Source organism: Bos indicus, chromosome 15 (genome assembly GCF_029378745.1).
Source record: "Bos indicus isolate NIAB-ARS_2022 breed Sahiwal x Tharparkar chromosome 15, NIAB-ARS_B.indTharparkar_mat_pri_1.0, whole genome shotgun sequence".
In the NCBI taxonomy this organism is placed as follows: domain Eukaryota; kingdom Metazoa; phylum Chordata; class Mammalia; order Artiodactyla; family Bovidae; genus Bos; species Bos indicus.
In genome coordinates this window covers 44,489,645-44,510,971 of record NC_091774.1, presented here as the reverse complement: position 1 = coordinate 44,510,971, position 21,327 = coordinate 44,489,645, and the positions used below count along the sequence as shown (strand labels likewise).

At 37.3% G+C, this 21,327-nt stretch overlaps 1 protein-coding gene across 7 annotated transcripts in view; it reads right to left on the bottom strand.

The window, feature by feature from the left end:
• The window catches only part of STK33 (serine/threonine kinase 33), a 208,289-nt gene that overhangs the window by 41,679 nt on the left and 145,283 nt on the right, over positions 1-21,327 (bottom strand). For all 7 annotated transcript variants that reach the window (XM_019975807.2, XM_019975806.2, XM_070803714.1 and 4 more), the window contains 3 exons: positions 14,638-14,713; positions 9,872-9,984; positions 9,341-9,426 (listed from right to left, as the gene is read on the bottom strand). In XM_019975807.2, coding sequence (XP_019831366.2) covers positions 9,341-9,426; positions 9,872-9,984; positions 14,638-14,713 — 275 coding nt within the window. The remainder of the gene's footprint in view (positions 1-9,340; positions 9,427-9,871; positions 9,985-14,637; positions 14,714-21,327) is intronic.

The window sequence follows — 21,327 nt, the reverse complement described above, 5'->3', positions numbered from 1 at the left end:
TTTTCTACCTTTGCTTTCTATTTATTTTCAACCTTAGGTTTATTTTTCCTACTATTTATTTGTATATATTCTGTTGGGATATTTTCCCAAAATTTTAAGTTGGATATGTAGTTCCCTTTTAGCCTTTCTTCTTCCCAATATACATACATTAGGTGATATTAATAAATTTCTGCTGAAACTTTTTTACTGTATCCACAGGTTTTGATATGCTGTGTTTTCATTACCATTCAGTTCTAGAAATTAAAAACTTTTTCTCATTAGGATCTATTTTTTTAACCCATGACTTATCTAGAAGCATGTGATTTAATTTCCAAATATATGCAGTATTTAATCTCATTTTGATTAACTTTCAACTTAATTGTATATTGTTAGAGAACATAATCTATGAAATTTATGAAGGCTTGCTTCCTTCCTGGTTAGATTAATCTTGGTAAATGTTCCTTCCATGTGTGGTTAAGAAAAATGTATATTCCCTAATTGTTAGATGCAGAATTGTATGTGTCCACCAAAATAAGCTTGTTAATTGTATTGTTAAATATCCTTACTTCTGTTTTCATATGCTTCACATATTAGTAATTGAGAGAAGTGCATTAAAATCTCCCACTATGGTGGTGAATTTGCCAATTTCTCCATTGAATTTTGTCAATTTTTGATATATATTTTTGAGGTTACCTTATTAGTTGCATGTGTTTAAACTTCTACATTTTGTTTGGATTGAACTGTTATCATTATACAGTAATCTTCATTATCTCTAATGATGATGATTTGTTTGTTGCAAGGTAGATTTAATTGATATTAATTCAGTTACTCAGGCTTTTTTTGGTTAGTGTTTGCCTAGTGTGTTCTTTTCCACTCTTTTTCTTTCAATATTTCTGTGCCCTTATGCTTCAAATGTGCTTCCTGTAAATAGCACTTAGCTAGAAATTTAAAACTTCAACCTGACATTATGTCTTTTAACAGGTACTTCTAACCCATTAACTTATTTGAAGTTGTTTCTACTATTCAAGTTTATTACAACTTGTCCCACTCTATACATTTTTCTTTAATCCTTTACGGCTTTGAAAATCTGTTATCTACATCTTCCAGTTTAGCCCCCTCTCACGTACCAATGTTCTCTCTCCTTTCTCAATGCTTATCATGTGTATATGATCTCACATTTTAAATCTGGGTTATTATGAATATACTGTGTCCTCTTCTTTGGTCTTTCTCTCTTTTTTTTCTTTGACACCAACAGACTTTACCAAGGTATTTAAAGACTCTTGGTACACACAGCTCTTACAGTGTCTACTGAGTTTCTTTGACCTTTTTAACTATTTCTACAAGTGTTTTAAATCTATGACTTATGTGGCAAACCTGAGGCTTTGTATACTTAACAATATTTTTTATCATTGCCTTTCACTTGAATGACAATGTCAAAGGATATAAAATTCTAAGTTTAAATGTTTTTCCTTTAATACATTTAGAATTATTACTCCATTTACACGTGCATCCAATAATGCTGCTAAAAAGTAAGGTGTCAAGGTTATTCTTGTTCTTTTTATGATATTGCTCTTCCTCTCTGGGAACATTGAGAATTTTCTGTTTTTGATGTTCTTAGATCTTATTACATCTATTTTTGTCAGTTTTTCCTTCTCTCTCCTATCTGGTGGTCTATCATTATTTAAAGCTGAAGTCTTTTTTTCTTTAATTCTGATGAATTATCTCTATTATTTCTAAAAGATTTCCTTCTCCCCATTTTCACTTTTTTGCCTGAGATTACTATTATATGAATCTTGTAACTTTTACTTTCAACTCCACATAGCTTCATTTTTGCTAAAGTTTTCAGTATGTTTATCTTCATCTGTTCCCGTCTATAAAGTTCCATTAAAGTTACATAATCTGATCATCTAGTTTTTTAAATTCACTCTTCATTTGCACCCACTTCACTACTTATCCTACATAACTGTATGTCTGTCAACTATTACACCTAAATGGTTCTGTTTTACCATTTCATTTCTTGCTTCATATTATTAACATCTTCACTTATCTCTTTTGGCATGTGCACTTTGTTGACTTCTAAAGTCTGGGTCTGCCTATTCTAAACTCTCCTAATGGTGTGTGAAATATGGCCTGTGAGCTCACACTCCTTGGGGTGTACTAGCTCCTCAGGAAAACAGACCAGAACCAGATCTTCAGCCCCAGGAGCTCAAAATTCTAGGGACTAAAAATCTGCCCCCACCAAGCAACTCAATTTAGGATTTCATAATCAACCTTCTCTTCCAAGGAGAAGTCACCTTAGGAGGAGGCACTTCTAAAACTATAATCTACCTATCCTAGGGGGTGGAGGCCAACAGGTAAGTCATTGGTTTAGACCCAGTAATTCCCACCCATTTTCCTTAGCTTCTCACTCAAGCAGGGCATCAGCACTGCTCTGATTTTATTACTTCTGATCCCTGTGAGAGAACAGGCACCAGTGTCCCAAGGCAAAGAGCGAGGCAAAGGGGGAACTTGGGTTGTCTTTGTCTTCCTATTTTTACTTCCTGTCCTGGTTGTAGTCTCACCCACCATACATGCCATCTCAAAATAGCCCTTTATCTTCCTAGGGGTATCCCTATTCTCTGAATCCTGTTACCATGAGGTTTCTCTCTAAAGTTACTCTAGGTTTAATCCTCAGAAAAGATGCAGTTGTTCAGTCGCTCAGCTGTGTCCAACTCTTTGCAACCCCATGGACTGCAGCATGCCAAGCTTCCCTGTCCTTCACCATCTCCTGGAGCTTGCTCAAACTCATGTCCATTGAGTTGGTGATGCCATCCAACCATCTTGTCCTCTGTTGTCCCCTTCTCCTCTTGCCTTCAATCTTTCCCAGGATCAGGGTCTTTTCAAATGAGTTAGTTCTTCGCATCAGAAGGCCAAAGGATTGGAGCTTCAGCTTCAGCACCAATCCTTCCAATGAATATTCAGCACTGATTTCCTTTAGGATTGACTGGTTTGATTTCCTTGCAGTCCAAGGGACTCTCAAGAGTCTTCTCTAACAACACAGTTCAAAAGCATCAATTCTTTGGCACTCAGCTTTCTTTATAGTCCAACTCTCACATCCATACATGACTACTGGAAAAACCATAGCTTTGACTAGATAGATCTTTGTCAGCAAAGTAACGTCTCTGCTTTTGAATACGCTGTCTAGGTTTGTCACAGCTTTTCTTCCAAGGAGCAAGTGTCTTTTAATTTCATGGTTGCAGTCACCACCATCTGCAGTGATTTTGGAGCCCAAGAAAATAAAGTCTGTCAATGTTTTCACTGTTTTCCCATCTGTTTTCCATGAACTGATGGGACTGGATGCCATGATCTTAGTTTTCTGAATGCTGAGTTTTAAGCCAGCTTTTACACTCTCCTCTTTCACCTTCATCAAGAGGCTCTTTAGTTCCTCTTCACTTTCTGCCATTAAAGTGTTAAAGTGGTATCATGTACATTTCTAAGACTGTTACTATTTCCCCCAGCAATCTTGATTCCAGTTTGTGATTCATCCAGCCTGGCATTTCACATGATGTACTCTGCACAGAAGTTAAATAATCTGGGTGACAATTTACGGCCTTAATGTACTCCTTTCCCAATTTTGAACCAGTCTATTGTTCCACATCCATTTCTAACTGTTGCTCCTTGTCCTACATACAAGTTTCTCACTTAAGCAGTTTTTATAATCCACTAAAAGGAATAATAGCTCTCTTCTTAAAAACCTAATAGTACTACTACTACACTACTTACTTTATATAAATACATGTTTTATATATTAAATATAGTATATAATATACATATAATATAAATAAAAGTATATAATAATATTTAGAGAACATTTATATATTTTATAGTATATAATTTATTACATACCACATATCATATAGAGAGTACATTTTTATATGCTTATTTTAAATATATATATATTAAGTGAAGTGAAACTTTCTTAGTCATGTCCAACTCTTTGTGACCCCCATAGACTGTAGCCCACCAGGCTTCTCTATCCATGAGGTTTCCCAGGCAAGAATACTGGAGTGGGTTGCCATTTCCTTCTCCAGGGGATCTTCATGACCCAGGGATTGAACCCAGGTCTCCTGTATTGCAGGCGGACTTTTGCACACACACATATCAAATACGCATTCTCTGCCTGTGTTTTTTCTTCAATCCCTCCACTAGAGTGTGGGTAACCTATAGGAAAGGACTACGTCAGACTCATTCTTGTGTCCTCCACAGTACATAGTAGTTATTCAATAAATATTTGTTTGAATTATTAAGTATGTACCAATCATTGAATATTGAGTAAATGCCCAAGGTTCCTGGTTCATGAGCTTCTTTTTAACATAATTTTTTTTTAAAAAAACTTCATTAAAGAGGGCTTCAAAATCATATTCATATACATAAGATAATTCATAATTTAAGAGTAACTAAATATATAATATAAAGTTTAGAGCCTTAATATATTTAGGATGAAAATATATGGTAGCAAAAAAAATACCCAATAATTAGGTATCAGAAAATTTCAATTCTTTTCCATAAAGTGTAGGCTAAAGGTCAAAAACTAATGACTAAAACCTGAATAACAGTTTGTAAATTAGTGAACGAAGACCTGTTCATACATAGGAAAGAGTGTTCTGAAATTAGACCCTACACTTCATTATAAGAGCTTTGTAAAGTCTGACTATAAAGCAAAGCACACTGTAATTCGTGGTGAATTACTCAAGGGAGAGACTGTTTTAATCATCTTTGTACCCTTATAGTACCTTATGAATTAAAATAAAAAAGCACTTGTTAAAATCAACATAGACATTTAAATGACGCCCTAGAAAAAGTGCTCCACAAGAGAAGCCAGCATATGAGAAGCACCACACCACAACAGAGTACCCCCTGCCCTCCACAGCTAGACGAATCCCTCGTGGAGCAGCAGAGACCCAGCACCGCCAAAAAGAATAAATAAATAAATGGTATTCATATAGTTGCAAAATAAATGAGTACGAAATGGGTAAGGAAGGCACAGTGTGGGGAATATAGTCAGTAACTATGTAATATCTTTGTACGGTGATGTATCGTAACTAACTTATCATTTTGAAATGTGAGGAAATATCCAATCAGTATGTTGTGTAACAGGAACTAACATAGCATCGTAGGTCAATTATACTTCAAAAACAAATTCATAGAAAGAGAGAGATTAAACTTGTGGTTACACGAGGCCAGGAATACGGAAGTAGGAATTGGATAGCTACAGTCAAAGACACAAATTCCCTGTTATAAGGTAAATAAGTACTAGGCAAGTAAAATTCCCAGTTTTAAGATACATAAGTACTAGGAATGTAATATACAGCATGATAAATATAATTAATACAGCTCTATGTTATATATGAAAGTTGATAGAGTAAATCCTGGGTTCTAATCACCAGGAAATACATTTTTTTCCAATTTCTTTCATTTTGTACCTATGTGGCTTCATTAAATTTATTGTGATGACCATTTCATGACACATGTAAGGCAAGTCACTATGCTATGCCCCTCAAACTTAAAAAACTGAAGGAAAAAAAAAAAGAATGGACTAAGGTTAACATCCATGTGTCAATATTGGCTCACTAGTTATGATAAACGTACTATAGTAATACAAGATCTCAACATTAGGGGAAACAAGGTGAGTGGTATATTGGAAGTCTTTGTATTATCTTCGCAGCTTTTTCATAAACCTAAAACTATTCTAAAATAAAAGGTTTATATAAAAAAATATAAATGACTGTTGTCCCATTTAAAATGAGCCACTCTGCAAGACTGATACACTATAATGATAATTTCCTTCTTTCAAAGAGCATGCAATTGTTCTCTAGTATCTATGGCAGGAAGTTAAAACTCTTTAGTCTGGGATTCAAGGGCCCTCACAATTTTCCTTCCTTTTCTAAAAGTCTCATTTCCCACTTGTTTCCTGTAGGCGTCTTATCTGCCAGTCAAATTAAACTTCCTGATTTCACACTCGCTTGCCTCTGTACCTCTCTGGTCATTTGGCAATCTCTTATGCCATTTATCATTTTCTTCCTTGCATTATATCTTATACATAGCTTGTTTCCCTTATTATATTGTAAATTCCTCATGTCAGAGACTGGGTCCTATATGTCTTTAACTGAATTTTATTACCTAGCACAAGGCATGGTACATGGCAGGCACCAAAAAAAAAAAAAAAAAAATCTGTTGAAGGAATCATTGAATAATACCAACAGAGGTCAATCTGGAAACCGCTTTTTGACAAGCCATAGAAGAAAAATGTTTCATTAATTTATAGCAAGGTTCTTAAATATAAGCAGGCATTGAAAGTACCAGGGAAACGTTAAATGTGCAAATTCTTGGTGTTAGTCGTTATCAGGGGATTGAATACCAAGGGGCAACTGTAACTATCTAACAAGGAATGAACTCCTGAACTACTGTTGAGAATAAAGAGGGCAAAAAGGTAGAAAAAGATAAAGAGGATAGCAGGCATACTCCTGGCAATGGGGTCATCATCAAACTCTCCCTTTGTAGGAAAGTCATTTATTGGCTGTTTTTCCTTGCATCTGACCTTGGACTTTTGAAATCAGGATGACAATATCTGTTTAAGACCCACTGACTTAAATGTACATAGGGAAGCAATGATTATTTTTCTCAGAATACTTTTCAGATGTGTACCGTATTTCAAAACGCACAATATATAGAGTAAACCATGGAAACTTTTTATCCAATAAAGCTCTTTGAAAAGAATGTCACTGTTTGTCCGGTATTGGAAGACAAGCTCTGGTTATACAGTGGTAAGGCACTGAGAGAACTAACATGTCCTCTTTAGATTATTTCAAACAGAGGACACGAATTATAGGAAGCAAGACTTCAAGTGGTTAAGAAGAAAAGAGTTTTGCCTTTCAGAAGTTTACAAAATGCCAGTATTCTAAACTTCATATACTGAACTCCTCAGGATAGTCCGATATAGTACACGCTATCTGTCACTTCTCTATCCATTTGGCAAAGACTACATAGAGACAAATTGTTACAGAGGCTCAAAAATGGAGACTTCTGGAAAAATGACCAAAGCCAGAAATAAAGTTTCACTAATTAGAAAACAAATAATTAAATGGCCAAACCCGAATGTTGTGTGATGCTGAAAAGAGATAGATTTCTAAAGCACACCATCTGTTTTTACAGTTTTTTATTTTGCTCTACTACAAATCTACTCAGCTGTTTTGCAATGATCTAGCTGCTAACTCATTTGCACAATTACTTTAGGCCAGAAATACTTATTGCACAGAATCATTTGAGAGTTCAACACATTCATAGAAGAGGGCAGTTATAAACCATTTTTGAGTGAAGGCAAATTTTTAGCCCTTAAAGACAACAAATTATTCCAATAAATGATTAGAAATTCCCAAAGGAAAATCACAGTGGTATCACTATAAATTTATGGTATCTAAAATCTATCAAGGACTCCAGGGTCACCATCAATCCCTCTGTTGGCTATTCTAATGAAAACTCATTCTCATCTTTACCTCTAGGCAGCATTTATCTGGGGGCTGACTGTTCTTGCTTTCTCAAACACTTTTCTTACTCAACTTTCTTGGCAGTACCCTCCTAACTTTCCTCTTTCCTCATTAGCTATTCCTTTTCAGCCTCCATTGCTAGCTTCTACTCTTCTAAATGTTGCAGTGTCTAAAAGCAGACTGCTGAGGCCTCTTGTCCTTTCTAACCGCATTTTCTTCCTAATTCATCTCTTCAACACAATGGCTTTATATGGCATCTGTATACTCAGGATTCACAGATTTATATCTCCAGTTCATTCTTCTCCAGTTCCAGGCTCATACTTTCCATGATCTATTGGAAATCGCATCTCAAATTTATCATGGCCAATGTGGAACTCTTGACTCACCACTCTTCCCCCAGGAAAAAAATGTTTCTCCTGCAGTCTTCCACATCTCGGTAAATGGCACTACCATCCAACCAGCTGTTAAAGCAAAATCTAAAATTCATCCTTGATTCCTCCCTTATCCTCATCCCTTATCTAATCCATCACCAAATATTAACAAATATATCTAAAAATATATCACATTTATTTCTCTTCAATTCTATTGCTACCACCTTGTCTAAGCCACCATCATTTCTCAACAATACTACTGTAATATAAGCATATCATGTATTATCTCCAATACCTAACACAGTGTCTAATAAGTAAAAGATGTAAAATATTCCTATGTCTCTGGAATCCCAGTTTCCATTTTCAGGCATTTTCTGACATACCTACAGACTTATTCATTCACTGAATCATCTACTCATTCAGCCATTATTTACTGAGTACTGTACTAATTGGCATTAGGCTTAACTGCACATTTCACAGTATCTCAAATATGACAGTCATTTGTTTCCTGTTCATCTAAAAATGTCTGGAGGTAGGCAGTCAAGGGCTGGTGTGGCAGCTCTATACGCTAAGAGCCCTGGTTCCTAGAATCATGTTGCTCTCGTATCTTGTTTATATTCCACTTTATTATCTAATATGGCTACTCAAACTCCATCCATCGCAGCTGCACTGCAGTCACTAGAAAAGAAGATGGATGTGAGGAATGCCATACTCCCTCCATTTAAGGGCACTTCCCAGAGATTACTCTTACCTGCACTTAGATCTCATTGACCAGCACTGTAACTAGCAAAGATAGGGGATAACTAGTAAAGAAGACTAGATAAGAATGTTACCAGTGAAAAGTCAGGATCCTCATGACCACAGAAGAAAGAGAGAATAATTATTGAGAGGTAATAGCATCCTCTTCCAAAGTTCCTGTTGTGACCAGGTAATGTTCTGGGTAACAGGGATACGAAGATCACTTAAGACAGGGTTACTGCTCGAGGCATTAGTGTAATGGGGGAAAGCAATATGCAAATGAATAATGACTCAAGATTTCAAGCCAGGCAACAGCCACTGTTAGAAGACCTTGGCTTTTCTGAGTCCCTGTAGATTCTCTGCATCCAAAGAGCTGAAAGAGAAGTAGACAGTTCCAGGGCTTTACATCACTAAACTATACAGACTGCGTCAACAGTCCACATCTTTAACAAAGGAAATTTCTCAGCTCTATTCTACTGGACTTGATACAATAGAAAAGTTCATTTAAACCTCTATAAACACATATAAACAACTGTGGTAGTAATTTTAACAGTTTGAAAATACCCATTTCAGAAATGTGTCAGCACTCAATAACTTTTTTAACTTGTCAGAAGATGAAACTAAATGACTGTTTTAAGACTATATATAGACTATAAGGCCAGATGAAAAGAAATAAGCAATGGTAGCGTGCCAACATTTTTTAAAAAAGGCAGTAGTATTGAAACTTACTGTTAACCACTGGTTATCTAGTAGTTCCTTAGCTGTGATTCTGTGAGCAGGGTCTACTTTCATAAGTTGTTTCAAAACACTTTTAGCTGCAAATAAAGGAAAAAATCCTATCTTATATATCTTAACTATAATTAATATCACATATTTTCCAATTTTAGGATTAAGTCTGTATGACACGAAGGAAACATATCAGTTATAGAATAAATATCATCAGTACATATGGCTAATACTAAACAAAGTTTAAGGCTGAAAGTGAGGTTTTATTGCCTGGATAACCTGGTTTATAGTCTTCAGTAAAAATTAGCTATTTGATCAGAAAATTTCCTCTTCAGTGTTTAGTATACATTTTCTGTTTTTAAGTTTCAACTATAAAAGTCACAGTGAAGATAGCACTATTTCCACAAGTAAATGGTTTTTATTTCTACAAGTAAATTTAATGGCTACTCAGAGATTTAAAGTATCTAAATTACTGGCTGGCTTTCTTATATTATGCATATTTGCTTTAATAAATAATAGCACATCTATACTTACCACAATCACTTATGGAATTCCAGATTGAATTTTTAAAATGTAGTTCTCCCTTTTTTATCAATTCAAAAAGCTTCTCTTCTGAGCTTGCCATAAAGGGTGCTTTTCCACATAATCTACAGCAAAGGCAATCATTCTGTTTAGATTCTTTTAAACAATCAAAATAAGGCTATTAAAAATTAAGTTTCCATAGAACTTGAAAGCAGTGGTGCTTCATATTTAAGTAAAGGAGAGGAAGAGGTGGGAACTTCTCTGGATGTAGAAATGGAAAAAAAGGGGTTTTGGGAGATTAGTGCTAGGCTCTTCTATCCATTGGAACTTCCACATGTGCAAAGCTCTTTCAGGTGGGAAAACACTAAGCTTAAATGGGGTTAAAATACAAAAAGGTGTGTGAGTTTAGGTGCACAGTAATAGTGGTGGAGAACAGAGGAGAGACACTTCAATGTGAGGAAGGGTAAGGCTATGCCTTAAGGTACACTGGACTTAACAGGAAGATACACTGAGTCATCACAGTCTAATGAGATTACTTCTTCTAGTGACAGTGGAAGACTTTTATCCATGGTAAAATGTTACACAAAGACTGGTGATGACGGTAAGAATGATCCTGAGGCCTACTGGCTCTGAGTCAAAATTAAAAAATCCATTAAAATAGCCACAACTCTTCAAAAATTATATACAAAATGAAGAAAATCTGAAGGAGGAAAACCAGATGATGAATTTGACCCATGAGTAGCGTGCATAAACATGGACTTATTGTAAATTTCATAGTACAGGACTATGAGTCTTTAGAACCTTTTAAAGGAAGTACTATGCTATACTTTTGGAGAAGGAAATGGCAACCCACTCCAGTATTCTTGCCTGGAAAATACCATGGATGGAGGAACCTGGTAGGCTACAGTCCATGGGATCGCAAAGTCGGACACAACTGAGCAACTTCACAGTCACATGCTATACTTTACAAAGAGCATGGCAAGCCTATGCGTCAATAGGTGATCCAGTCCAAAACTATGTGCTTAAAAGTTGCAAATGTTAGCCATCATCTTTATTGTCAATCCCAACATCTGAGGGACATCCTGTAGACAACAACCAGATTCTCCCAATGACAACCAGACAGAAGTTGGACCTGGACTCATCACAGAGGCAATTCTAACTCTCTATGTCTATTCTTTAGCTCTCAGGATTATATTTTTCCACTTTATTACTGAAAGAATAAAATGGTATAATTCCATTACACTTTCCAAATGCTGGTCTTTTATGTACATAAGTATAATGATTTCTAGGTCTCTTAACAGATTTTTACTGATTTTTTAGTTACATTTTTCTTAAGTTTCTTTAAAAATCTTTCCCATTAATATTTTTCAAATAAGTCTGAAAGTGAAGTCGCTCAGTCATGCCCGACTCTTTGCAACCCCATGGACAGTAGCCTGCACCAAGCTCCTCCATCCACGGGATTTTCAAGGCAAGAGTACTGGAGTGGGTTGCCATTTCCTTCTCCGGGGAATCTTCCCAACCCAGGGATCAAACCCAGGTCTCTCACATTGTAGACAGAGGCTTTACCTTCTGAGCCATCAGGGAAGTCAAATAAGTCTAAATTTAATAAATATTCTACATGATAATGATTATGATAATAAGGATTTTTCCAGTGTGGAGGGTGAGTCATTTTCATGTAGCTTATCAAACTAGGCTGGACAACAGAGCTTTTCATTTACCAATAGGTTCTTGTTAAGCGATAAATATTAAATTGTTCTGCAAACTCTCATTTTAATACTTTCTCTTTCTCCAGCTCATTCTAACCCTTTTCTCTGTGATTCAATTTGCTTTACTATTATTTAGTTTTTAAATGCCATTCAAAAAAAGTCAGAAAAATGGTCTTATGGGCAATTACTATCTATTATAACAAGTACAGGCCAACAAAAGCCCAGCTCATTGAGTCTGTTAACAACCAGTGGTATGTACATTCACCGATTTCTTAGCTGCTCCTACACTGCCTAACATGCAACTATAGCTCAAGGGCTATGTTTTAAAATTTTCACTTTTTTTCTGTCCTTTACAATTTTACTTACACAAAATGTATCTAATGGTTGGTCAATCAGCAGCACATGAAATTTTATGACAGCAATTTTCTGCACATCCAGAAAAGAGAATCCAAGACATGAAAAATGCCTCTTAAGGCCTTCCGATTATTTTCTGTTTCACAGGAATCAAAACAGCAAAAGATGGTGCCCATAAAGAGCATTTATATTAATTTCACCTTGAGAAAGTATGCTATCATTGTCCAATTAAGTAGCAATGAATCAGGGGTAACTGATAAACAAGAAACCCCTCCCCGCCCCCAGAGAAGGTAATATGTTTGTGCCCTTGGTGAAGGAAATGATCTATAAGACCATTGGGCTCAGGTAGATTAATGAACAGGCACAGATTAAGTAAGAGTCTGCTGCTGCTGCTGCTGCTGCTAAGTTGCTTCATTCGTGTCTGACTCTGTGCGACCCCATAAACGGCAGCCCACCAGGCTCCGCCGTCCCTGGGATTCTCCAGGCAAGAACACTGGAGTGGGTTGCCATTTCCTTCTCCAATGCATGAAAGTGAAAAGTGAAAGTGAAGTTGCTCAGTCGTGTCGGACTCTTAGCGACCCCATGGACTGCAGCCCACCAGGCTCCTCCCTCCATGGGATTTTCCAGACAAGAGTACTGGTGTGGGGTGCCACTGCCTTCTCTGAAGTAAGAATCTACTGTAAAGGAAAAAAAGATGTCTTTATTATGATATGCAGTCATGCTCAGAAGCAGAAAAATTAAAATTACATCTTTAAGTAGGAGGAAAAAATTTAAGACATGTAATACACCAAGTTCAAATCAAGAAGGCAGCAAAACCCACGATTGGTATAATAATAGATTACATATATATGTTATATTTGACTTGTGTTGTCTAGAAGTCATGAGAGAATAAAATACTAATTTTAAATAGCTATATTTTAATTTAAAACTAAGGCTCAGAGTTTTAATATAATCCTAAGCAGCACAAAACAATGATCAAAAATTTTGTGAATACATTTATACTTTATGCAGTCTAAGCAGTGATGTGTTGAGTATCTGAGTTACAGCTACAATCACAACATCCAATTTCTACTGCCTGTGTATTTCATTTCACAGGACTGTGAAAATGTAACTACTGTGATGTCAATATTTAGAAACGATCTGGAAGAGGTAGTGCACAGTGAAATCTTCAATGTGACCATAAAACTAATGTTGCATCAACATAAAAATGTTCATACTCACCAAGAAGCAGAACAATGACCACTAACTTTTCAGAACACTCTCAGACAATTCACTTTAATTCAATATAAAAAACGTATATTGAGCACTGACTACATGTCTACTATGGTGCCAGATACCAGGGATGCAAAGATGAATCAGATCTCTGTCCTTCATGGAATTTAGAGCAAGAAAAACAGAGACAATACATATAATACAATAATTGTATTACATTATAATATAGATTTTAGAAGTATAATGAGAACACAGAAAAGTGAAAAATTAATTCTATCAAACTTATACATGTGCAAACTTGCCTGATTAAATATTATTGTCTTGTTTTTCTTTCAATGTTACTGTTTTGCATGCACCTTTGTATTAATATGTTGCCTTAAATCTCATGGAGTAAGGGGAAGTATATACATAATGAACATACTAACTCTGCTGGGGCAGAGTAGGACTCAGGGAAATAGAAGTTGCTAATGTATGAGCTGGACACACCCAGGAAAGAGGTTAGTACAGAAGAAAAATGAACACTGAGGCAGAATGGATTACATGAGCAAAGACCCAGAGGCATGAAACGCAGGGCACCTGAGTCATAAGGAGCAGCCTCGAGTGGATACCAGAAGAGGGTAAGTGCTTGGGGACACACATGCAGACCAAGGTTGGAAAGGCACGCTGGAGCCAGGCTGTGAAAGCTTTGCATCACGCCATGTGGGGATGCGCTGACAGTTTCCTATAGCAAGGGAGAATCAACGGAGGCTGTTAGTCAGGAAAGCAGTATAACCAGATTTGTGATTTAGAAAGACAACCCTGACAACTGTATGAAGGATGAACCACAAGAAGGAGAACAGACAAAAAGACACTATAATCTTCTAGAAAGGGGTCATAAGGAGAAATTATACAAGTGAAGAGAAATTGAATAATATGTGAGGACGCCTCAAAGGAAAAATACAGGCCATGGGGTCTGACTGAATCTTGGGAGAGAGACAAAAGAGAGAACAAGAAAGACCAATGTTTTCAGTAGCATGAAGAGAAGTAGGAATCACAGAATACTCCCTAGACCCTGGACTGAACCTTTATCTGGTTACTGCCTGCTGCCTGAACATGCCCTGTCCACAGGGGAGCCCGAGTGCCAAGTCCACGACCTTCCCTCTACCTGATGCTCTATGTTAATCTACCTGATACTCTATAAGTGAATCTCAAGAAAAGACGAACAAGCTTTTGGTTTGTAGCAAAGGATCAGAGAGGTGTTGAGGCAAGTTTTTCACTTTGCTCAGTGCATTGCAGCATTTATAGATCAATGAAAAGCAAAGTTGAAACTTACAAGTTGATTGTATTAAAAAAATACCTAATAGATGGACCTGGCAATGGATAAGACAGCTTTTATAATAACTTCCCAGTTGTTTCTTCCGTTGCTTTCTTGACATCATACTGTTTCACTGTAAATTAAAATCTATGTAATTCCATTGTTAGGGGACATCCATTCATTTAAAATTGTACATTTAGCAGGCTACTTACAAAATGTACATTATGACACCTATGCTCCAAATGTCACACTGCTGGCTATAGTCGTGGGCATTGATAACTTCAGGGGCTGCCAAAGAAGCAGAAATAAAATAATATTAATAATACAATAAATGACTTTTAAATGCTTAAACACAAAGCATGAAAAATGTGCTGATGTGATGTAATTTATTCCCCCATAGGGAAAAAGAGAACCAACAGCAGATGTTGAATGAATAATGTACAGGCCTTAACAATTGATGTCGCTGTAGCCTCCCTCCTGTCATTTAGCTTCTAATGGAATGACGGCACACACTGCACAGCGACACGTACAACTTTTTATCTCTTTCAAATTGTTAAGAAATGATCTTGCAAAGATCATGGAGTTATAGTAGAAGGCAACAATATCTTAGTCTTTGCCAAAAATAGCTTTGAAAACATGCCTGAAGTAGATACAATTTAAAGCAAGCCCAAAATGTGGAAATCTGGGTTTACAGAGAAACTAAGATAAACAGCTATAAATCACTTCAGCAAGATAACAGTAGTGATAGTAACTTCATAGCACTCCTATGACAGTATGAGTTATCTTCCGCATTTTCTAAATGAGAAAACTAAGACAAAGAGAGCACGCCTATAATATAACTCAATCAAAGAGCCAATTGGTCACAGGGGAGGCCTAGGGTCCAGGTATTTCTGCCTCCTCAACCCTGAGCTTCTTACTTACAATGTGCCCATGATTGCCGTTACTGTTGTTCAGTTGCTCAGTGATGTCTGTCTCTTTTGTGACCCCATGGACTGTAGCCCACCAGGCTTCTCTGACCATGGGATTTCCCAGGCAGAATACTGGAATGGGTTGCCATTTCCTTCTCCAGGGGATTTTCCTGACCCAGGGATGGAACTCAAGTCTCCTGTATTACACGTGGTTTCTTTATTTCTAAACCACCTGGGAAGCCCTATGAAAGGATGTTGCATGTTGTCAAACACTTTTTCCGCATCTATTGAGATGATAGGGTCCCTTTAAACAATCTTCGCAAAGTAGAACTTTATTTTATTTTGAGGTAGCACATCTTTTAATGATTCAGTTCAGTTCAGTCGCTCAGTCATGTCTGACTCTTTGTGACCCCATGAAGTGCAGCACGCCAGGCCTCCCTGTCCATCACCAACTCCCGGAGTCCACCAAACCTATGTCCATTGAGTCGGTGATGCCATCCAACCATCTTATCCTCTGTAGTCCCCTTCTCCTCCTTCCCTCAATCTTTCCCAGCATCAGGGTCTTTTCAAATGAGTCAACTCTTTGCATGAGATGGCCAAAGTATTGGAGTTTCAGCTTCAATATCAGTCCTTCCAATGAACACCCAGGACTGATCTCCTTTAGGATGGATTGGTTGGATCTCCTTGCAGTCCAAGGGACTCTCAAGAGTCTTCTCCAACACCACAGGTCAAAAGCATCAATTCTTCGGCGCTTAGCTTTCTTTATAGTCCAACTCTCACATCCATACATGACTACTCGAAAAACCATAGCCTTGACTAGATGGACCTTTGTTGGCAAAGTAATGTGTCTGCTTTTTTAATATGCTGTCTAGGTTGGTCATAACTTTCCTTCCAAGGAGTAAGTGTCTTTTAATTTCATGGCTGCAGTCACCATCTGCAGTGATTTTTGAGCCAAAAAAATAAAGTCAGCCACTGTTTCCACTGTTTTCCCATCTATTTCCCATGAAGTGATGGGACCAGATGCCATGATCTTAGTTTTCTGAATGCTGAGCTTTAAGCCAACTTTTTCACTCTCCTCTTTCACTTTCATCAAGAGGCTCTTTACTTCTTCACTTTTTGCCATAAGGCTGGTGTCATCTGCATATCTGAGGTTATTGATATTTCTCCCGTAAATCTTGATTCCAGCTTGTGTTTCTTCCAGCCCAGCGTTTCTCATTATGTACTCTGCATATAAGTTAAATAAGCAGGGTGACAATATACAGCCTTGACGTACTCCTTTTCCTATTTGGAACCAGTCTGTTGTTCCATGTCCAGTTCTAACTGTTGCTTCCTGACCTGCATATAGGTTTCTCAAGAGGCAGGTCAGGTGGTCTGGTATTCCCATCTCTTGCAGAATTTTCCAGTTTATTGTGATCCACACAGTCAAAGGCTTTGGCATAGTCAATAAAGCAGAAATAGATGTTTTTCTGGAACTCTCTTGCTTTTTCGATGATCCAGTGGATGTTGGCAATTTGATCTCTGGTTCCTCTGCCTTTTCTAAAACCAGCTTGAACATTAGGAAGTTCATGGTTCACGTATTGCTGAAGCCTGACTTGGAGAATTTTCAGCATCACTTTACTAGCGTGTGAGATGAGTGCAATTGTTGCAGTAGTGAGCATTCATTGGCATTGCCTTTCTTTGGGATTGGAATGAAAACTGACCTTTTCCAGTCCTGTAGCCACTGCTGAGTTTTCCAAATTTGCTGGCATATTGAGTGCAGCACTTTCACAGCATCATCTTTCAGGATTTGAAATAGCTCAACTGGAATTCCATCACCTCCACTAGCTTTGTTCGTAGTGATGCTTCCTAAGGCCCACTTGACTTCACATTCCAGGATGTCTGGCTCTAGGTGAGTGATTACAGCATCGTGATTATCTGGGTCGTGATGGTCTTTTAATGATTAGATTTTTAAATAATGGCTGGGTTTTTAAAAAGTTGAATATGCTTGTTATTCCAGGAATATGTCTATTACACCTCTACAGTTAGGGAGCACCCCGGAGGGCCAACAGTAAGTTAATATGTAGCTTCACTCCCACATTGTTTAAGGGTCAACTGTGTGTATTTGAATAGAAATTTAAAATTTACAAAGTACTTTTGCATCAATGATGCTATTCGTATAAATTATGTTAAGAATCATGTGAGATGGGTATCAGGCATTTGACTCACTTTGCCAGTGAGGAAATTAAGGTCCAGATACACATATTAAGTGACTCACCTAAAGTAACACAGTTACAGAGCATCTCCCATGCAAAAGGTGTTTTCACTTTAGAAAACAGTTTCAATCACCCCTCCCAACACACACACACACACAATGTGTCTGTAACCAATAAAAGCAAATGAAATTTCATTTCCTCTAACTATTTTAAAGGAACTAAAAAGCAACAACAACAAAAAAAGGAGCTGAAAGGTAAACAGAAGAATGAGAAAAGACTCAACTATAGATAATTAACAAACTAAGTAATTTGTCTTCAAATCACTTAAAATTAACTAATTAACATTTTCCTTTAAGCAATTACTTGTATTCTTTAAGCCTCCTTAAACTTTTAAAATACTGAATCATAAACATTCAAGTTGCTCTATGGCCATGTGTCTATGACAAGGGCCGATTCCATGATCTAATTCCCTGACAGATTTCCACATAGCTCTACCACTCAGTGGGGGCCTGGAATTCAGAGCCCTCATCGTTCCAGAGTCCCCTTAATTACCAGGGGCTTTTCTACGGGCACTGTCATCACAGCTCTCACAGGGAGGCAGAGGCCAGAGCAACTGTGCCAAAGAGCCACTTAGGAAGTCAGCAAAGCCCCACAAACCATCTGTCTTCTCTCTTGTTCTCTCACTTGTTATCAGTGTAGACAACTAATAAGCAGGCATAAAACTCAGGACGCTTGGATATATTTTCCCCATGTAACTACAGACCAGATGTCTTTTGCCAACAGGAGGATATGAACAGAATCTAAAGTAGCCTCCTCCCAAATAAGATAAAACAACTTAGAAACTTTATGCATCAAATAGACAAACAATGAACCAGGCATACTCCTCAGGAATAAAAATGAATAAACTACTGATATAACAACATGGCTAAGTCTCAAAATCATTACATGGAACAGAAGAAGATAGACACAAAAGAATATATACTTATGATTCAATTTTTATAAATTCTAGACAAGCAAAACTAATCTAAGGCAATGGAAATCCTCAGTGGTTGCTAAGGTTTGGGTGGGGGATTGACTGAGAGGGACACAAAGGAAATTTCTGGGGTGATGGAAATATTCTATATCTTCACTGAGATGGTAATTGTACAAGTATATATATTTGTCAAAACTCATTAAACTTTACACTTAAAATCTGTGTATTTTATTATATACAAATTATGTTTCCATAAAGAATATTTTTATGAAATCTACTAAAAGTACAAAAAAAATCTACTAAAGCCCTACATTAGTGAGTGACTTTAATAACTCTCTTAGAAATCAACAGAGGAAGCAAGCAAAATTAATAATATGGACTAGTGGCTGAGATGACAGAACTGAAGACTATGAGCTCATCACCTCCCACGAACATACCAAAATTACTACTTACAGAGCAACTATCTATAGGGATGACCTGAAAACTAGCAGAAAAGAATTTTCCACAATTAAGACATAAAGTAGGAAGTACAAGAATATGGGAAGGAGAGGAGGAGACATCCTACAGTTAGAACCTACATTTCCAGGTCACTGAAACACTAACAGGAGGAATGTCACAATCTCAGAATTCCTCCACAAGGAGTGAGGACTCTTAGCCCCACATCAGGCTCCCCAGTCTAGGGGTTCTGCACCAGGAATATAAGCCCCCAGAACACCTGGCTTTGACAACCAGCAAGGCTTATATCCAGGAGAGCTGGAGTGCTAGAGGAAACAACAGACTTTGCTCTTCAAGAGTGCACACAATATCTCACACTCCGAAACCCAGCTCAGAGGCAGTAGTTTGAAAAACAGGTCAGACCCAGTTGCTGATCTTGGAAAACCTCCCAGGAAGGGAGGAAGCAGCTAGGACTCCCCCAGGGGACTGGCAGCAGCCATTGTGGGGAGTTCATTCTATCACATGGACACTGGTGCTGGTAAGCATCATTTTGGTTTCCTCCCTCTAGCTTATTAGTGCCAGGACCTGCCCCACCCACCAGCAGGCACAAACCAGCCCTACGCCCCCTAGTAGACAGTTGCCAAGACCTGGCCCACCCACCAGCAAACTAGCACTGCCCTTTACCATGCAGCCATATAGGCACCAAGCCTTGTACACCAGCAGGCCAATAGCGGGTGCAAGTATGGCCTACACAGGCCATGCAGTTAACCCCGCAGTAAGCCTACCTCACCTTCTAGCAAGCCCAGAGTCACTATGTGGCACAGCCTCAAAGCCAAGCAGGTTGGGGGCCAGTCCCATCTACCAGTGTGTCCACAGTAGTCAGCCCCACCAAAAAAGGGTGCATGCAGCCCACAAAGGGGACACCCCTAGAACATACAACTCCAGTGATCAGAGGGGAGCCCCTGGTGGTCCCCACAGGACATCGCCTATATAAGGCACCATTTCTCCAAGATCAGAAGATACAACCAACATACCTAACACATAGAAATTAGACACAAAGAATTGGGCAAAACGAAAAGAAAAGAAACTGAAAAAGCACAAAGACATGAAGTATAAATAACATACTACTAAACAACCAATGGGCCACTGAAGAAATGAAAGAGGAAATCAAAAATACCTAAAGAGAAATAAAAATGGAAACACAATGATCTATAATTTATGGGACACAGCAAAAGTAGTTCTAATAGAGAAGTTTATAGAGATACAAGCCTTACCTCAGCAAACAAGAAAAACTTCAAATAAACAATCTAACATTATATCTAAAGGAACTAGAAAAAGAAGAACAAAGAAAACCTGAAATTAATAGAAGGAAAGAGAAAAAAAAAGATCAGATCAGAAATAAAAGAGACAGAGACTAAAAAGATATTGAAAAGATCACTGAAAGAGACAGACTTAGAGCTAAGAGCTAGTTCTTTAAAAAGATAAGCAAAATTGATAAACCTTTAGCAAGACTCATTAAGAAAAAAGACACAAAATCAGAATGAAATAGAAATTACAACCAATACCACAGAAATACAAAGGATCATAAGAGATTACTATGACCAATTATATACCAATGAAATGGACAATTTAGAGGGAAGAGATAAATTTCTTGAAATACACAATCTCCTAAGACTGAATCAGGAAAAAACAGAAACAGATCAATTACCAGTGATAAAACTGGATCAGTAACTTAAAAATTCCCAAAAAATAAAAGTCCAATACCAGATAGCTCCACAGGTAAATTCTAAAAAGCATTTAAGAAAAGTTAACACCTATCCTTATCAAACTATTCCAAAAAGTTAAAAAGGAAGGAATACTTCCAAACTCATTTTACAAGGCCAGCATCAGCCTGTTATCAAAACTAGATAAAGATACCACAAAAAAAGAAAATTATAAGCCAATATCACTGATGAACACAGATGCAAAAAACTTCAAAAAAATCTTAGCAAACTAAAAGAACCACACACCATGATTAAGTAGAATTTAGTCCAGTAACTCAAGGATGGTTCAATATCTTCAAATCAATGAATGTGATACACTACATTAACAAATGAAGGGTAACAATCGTATGATCATCCCTATAGATGCAGAAAAAGCTTTTGACAAAATTTGACATCCATTTATGACAAAAACTCTCCAGAAAGTTGGTATAGAGGGAACATACCTCAACATAATAAAGGCCATAATGACAAACCCACAGTGAACATCATACTCAATGGTAAAGAACCAAAAGCATTTATCTGTTCCTTCTACATGGTAAAAATTCTTATCCTCTGTGAACAGGAACAAGATAAGGATATCTACTCTTTTCACTTTTATTCAACAAAGTAGTGGAAGTCCTAGCCATAGCAA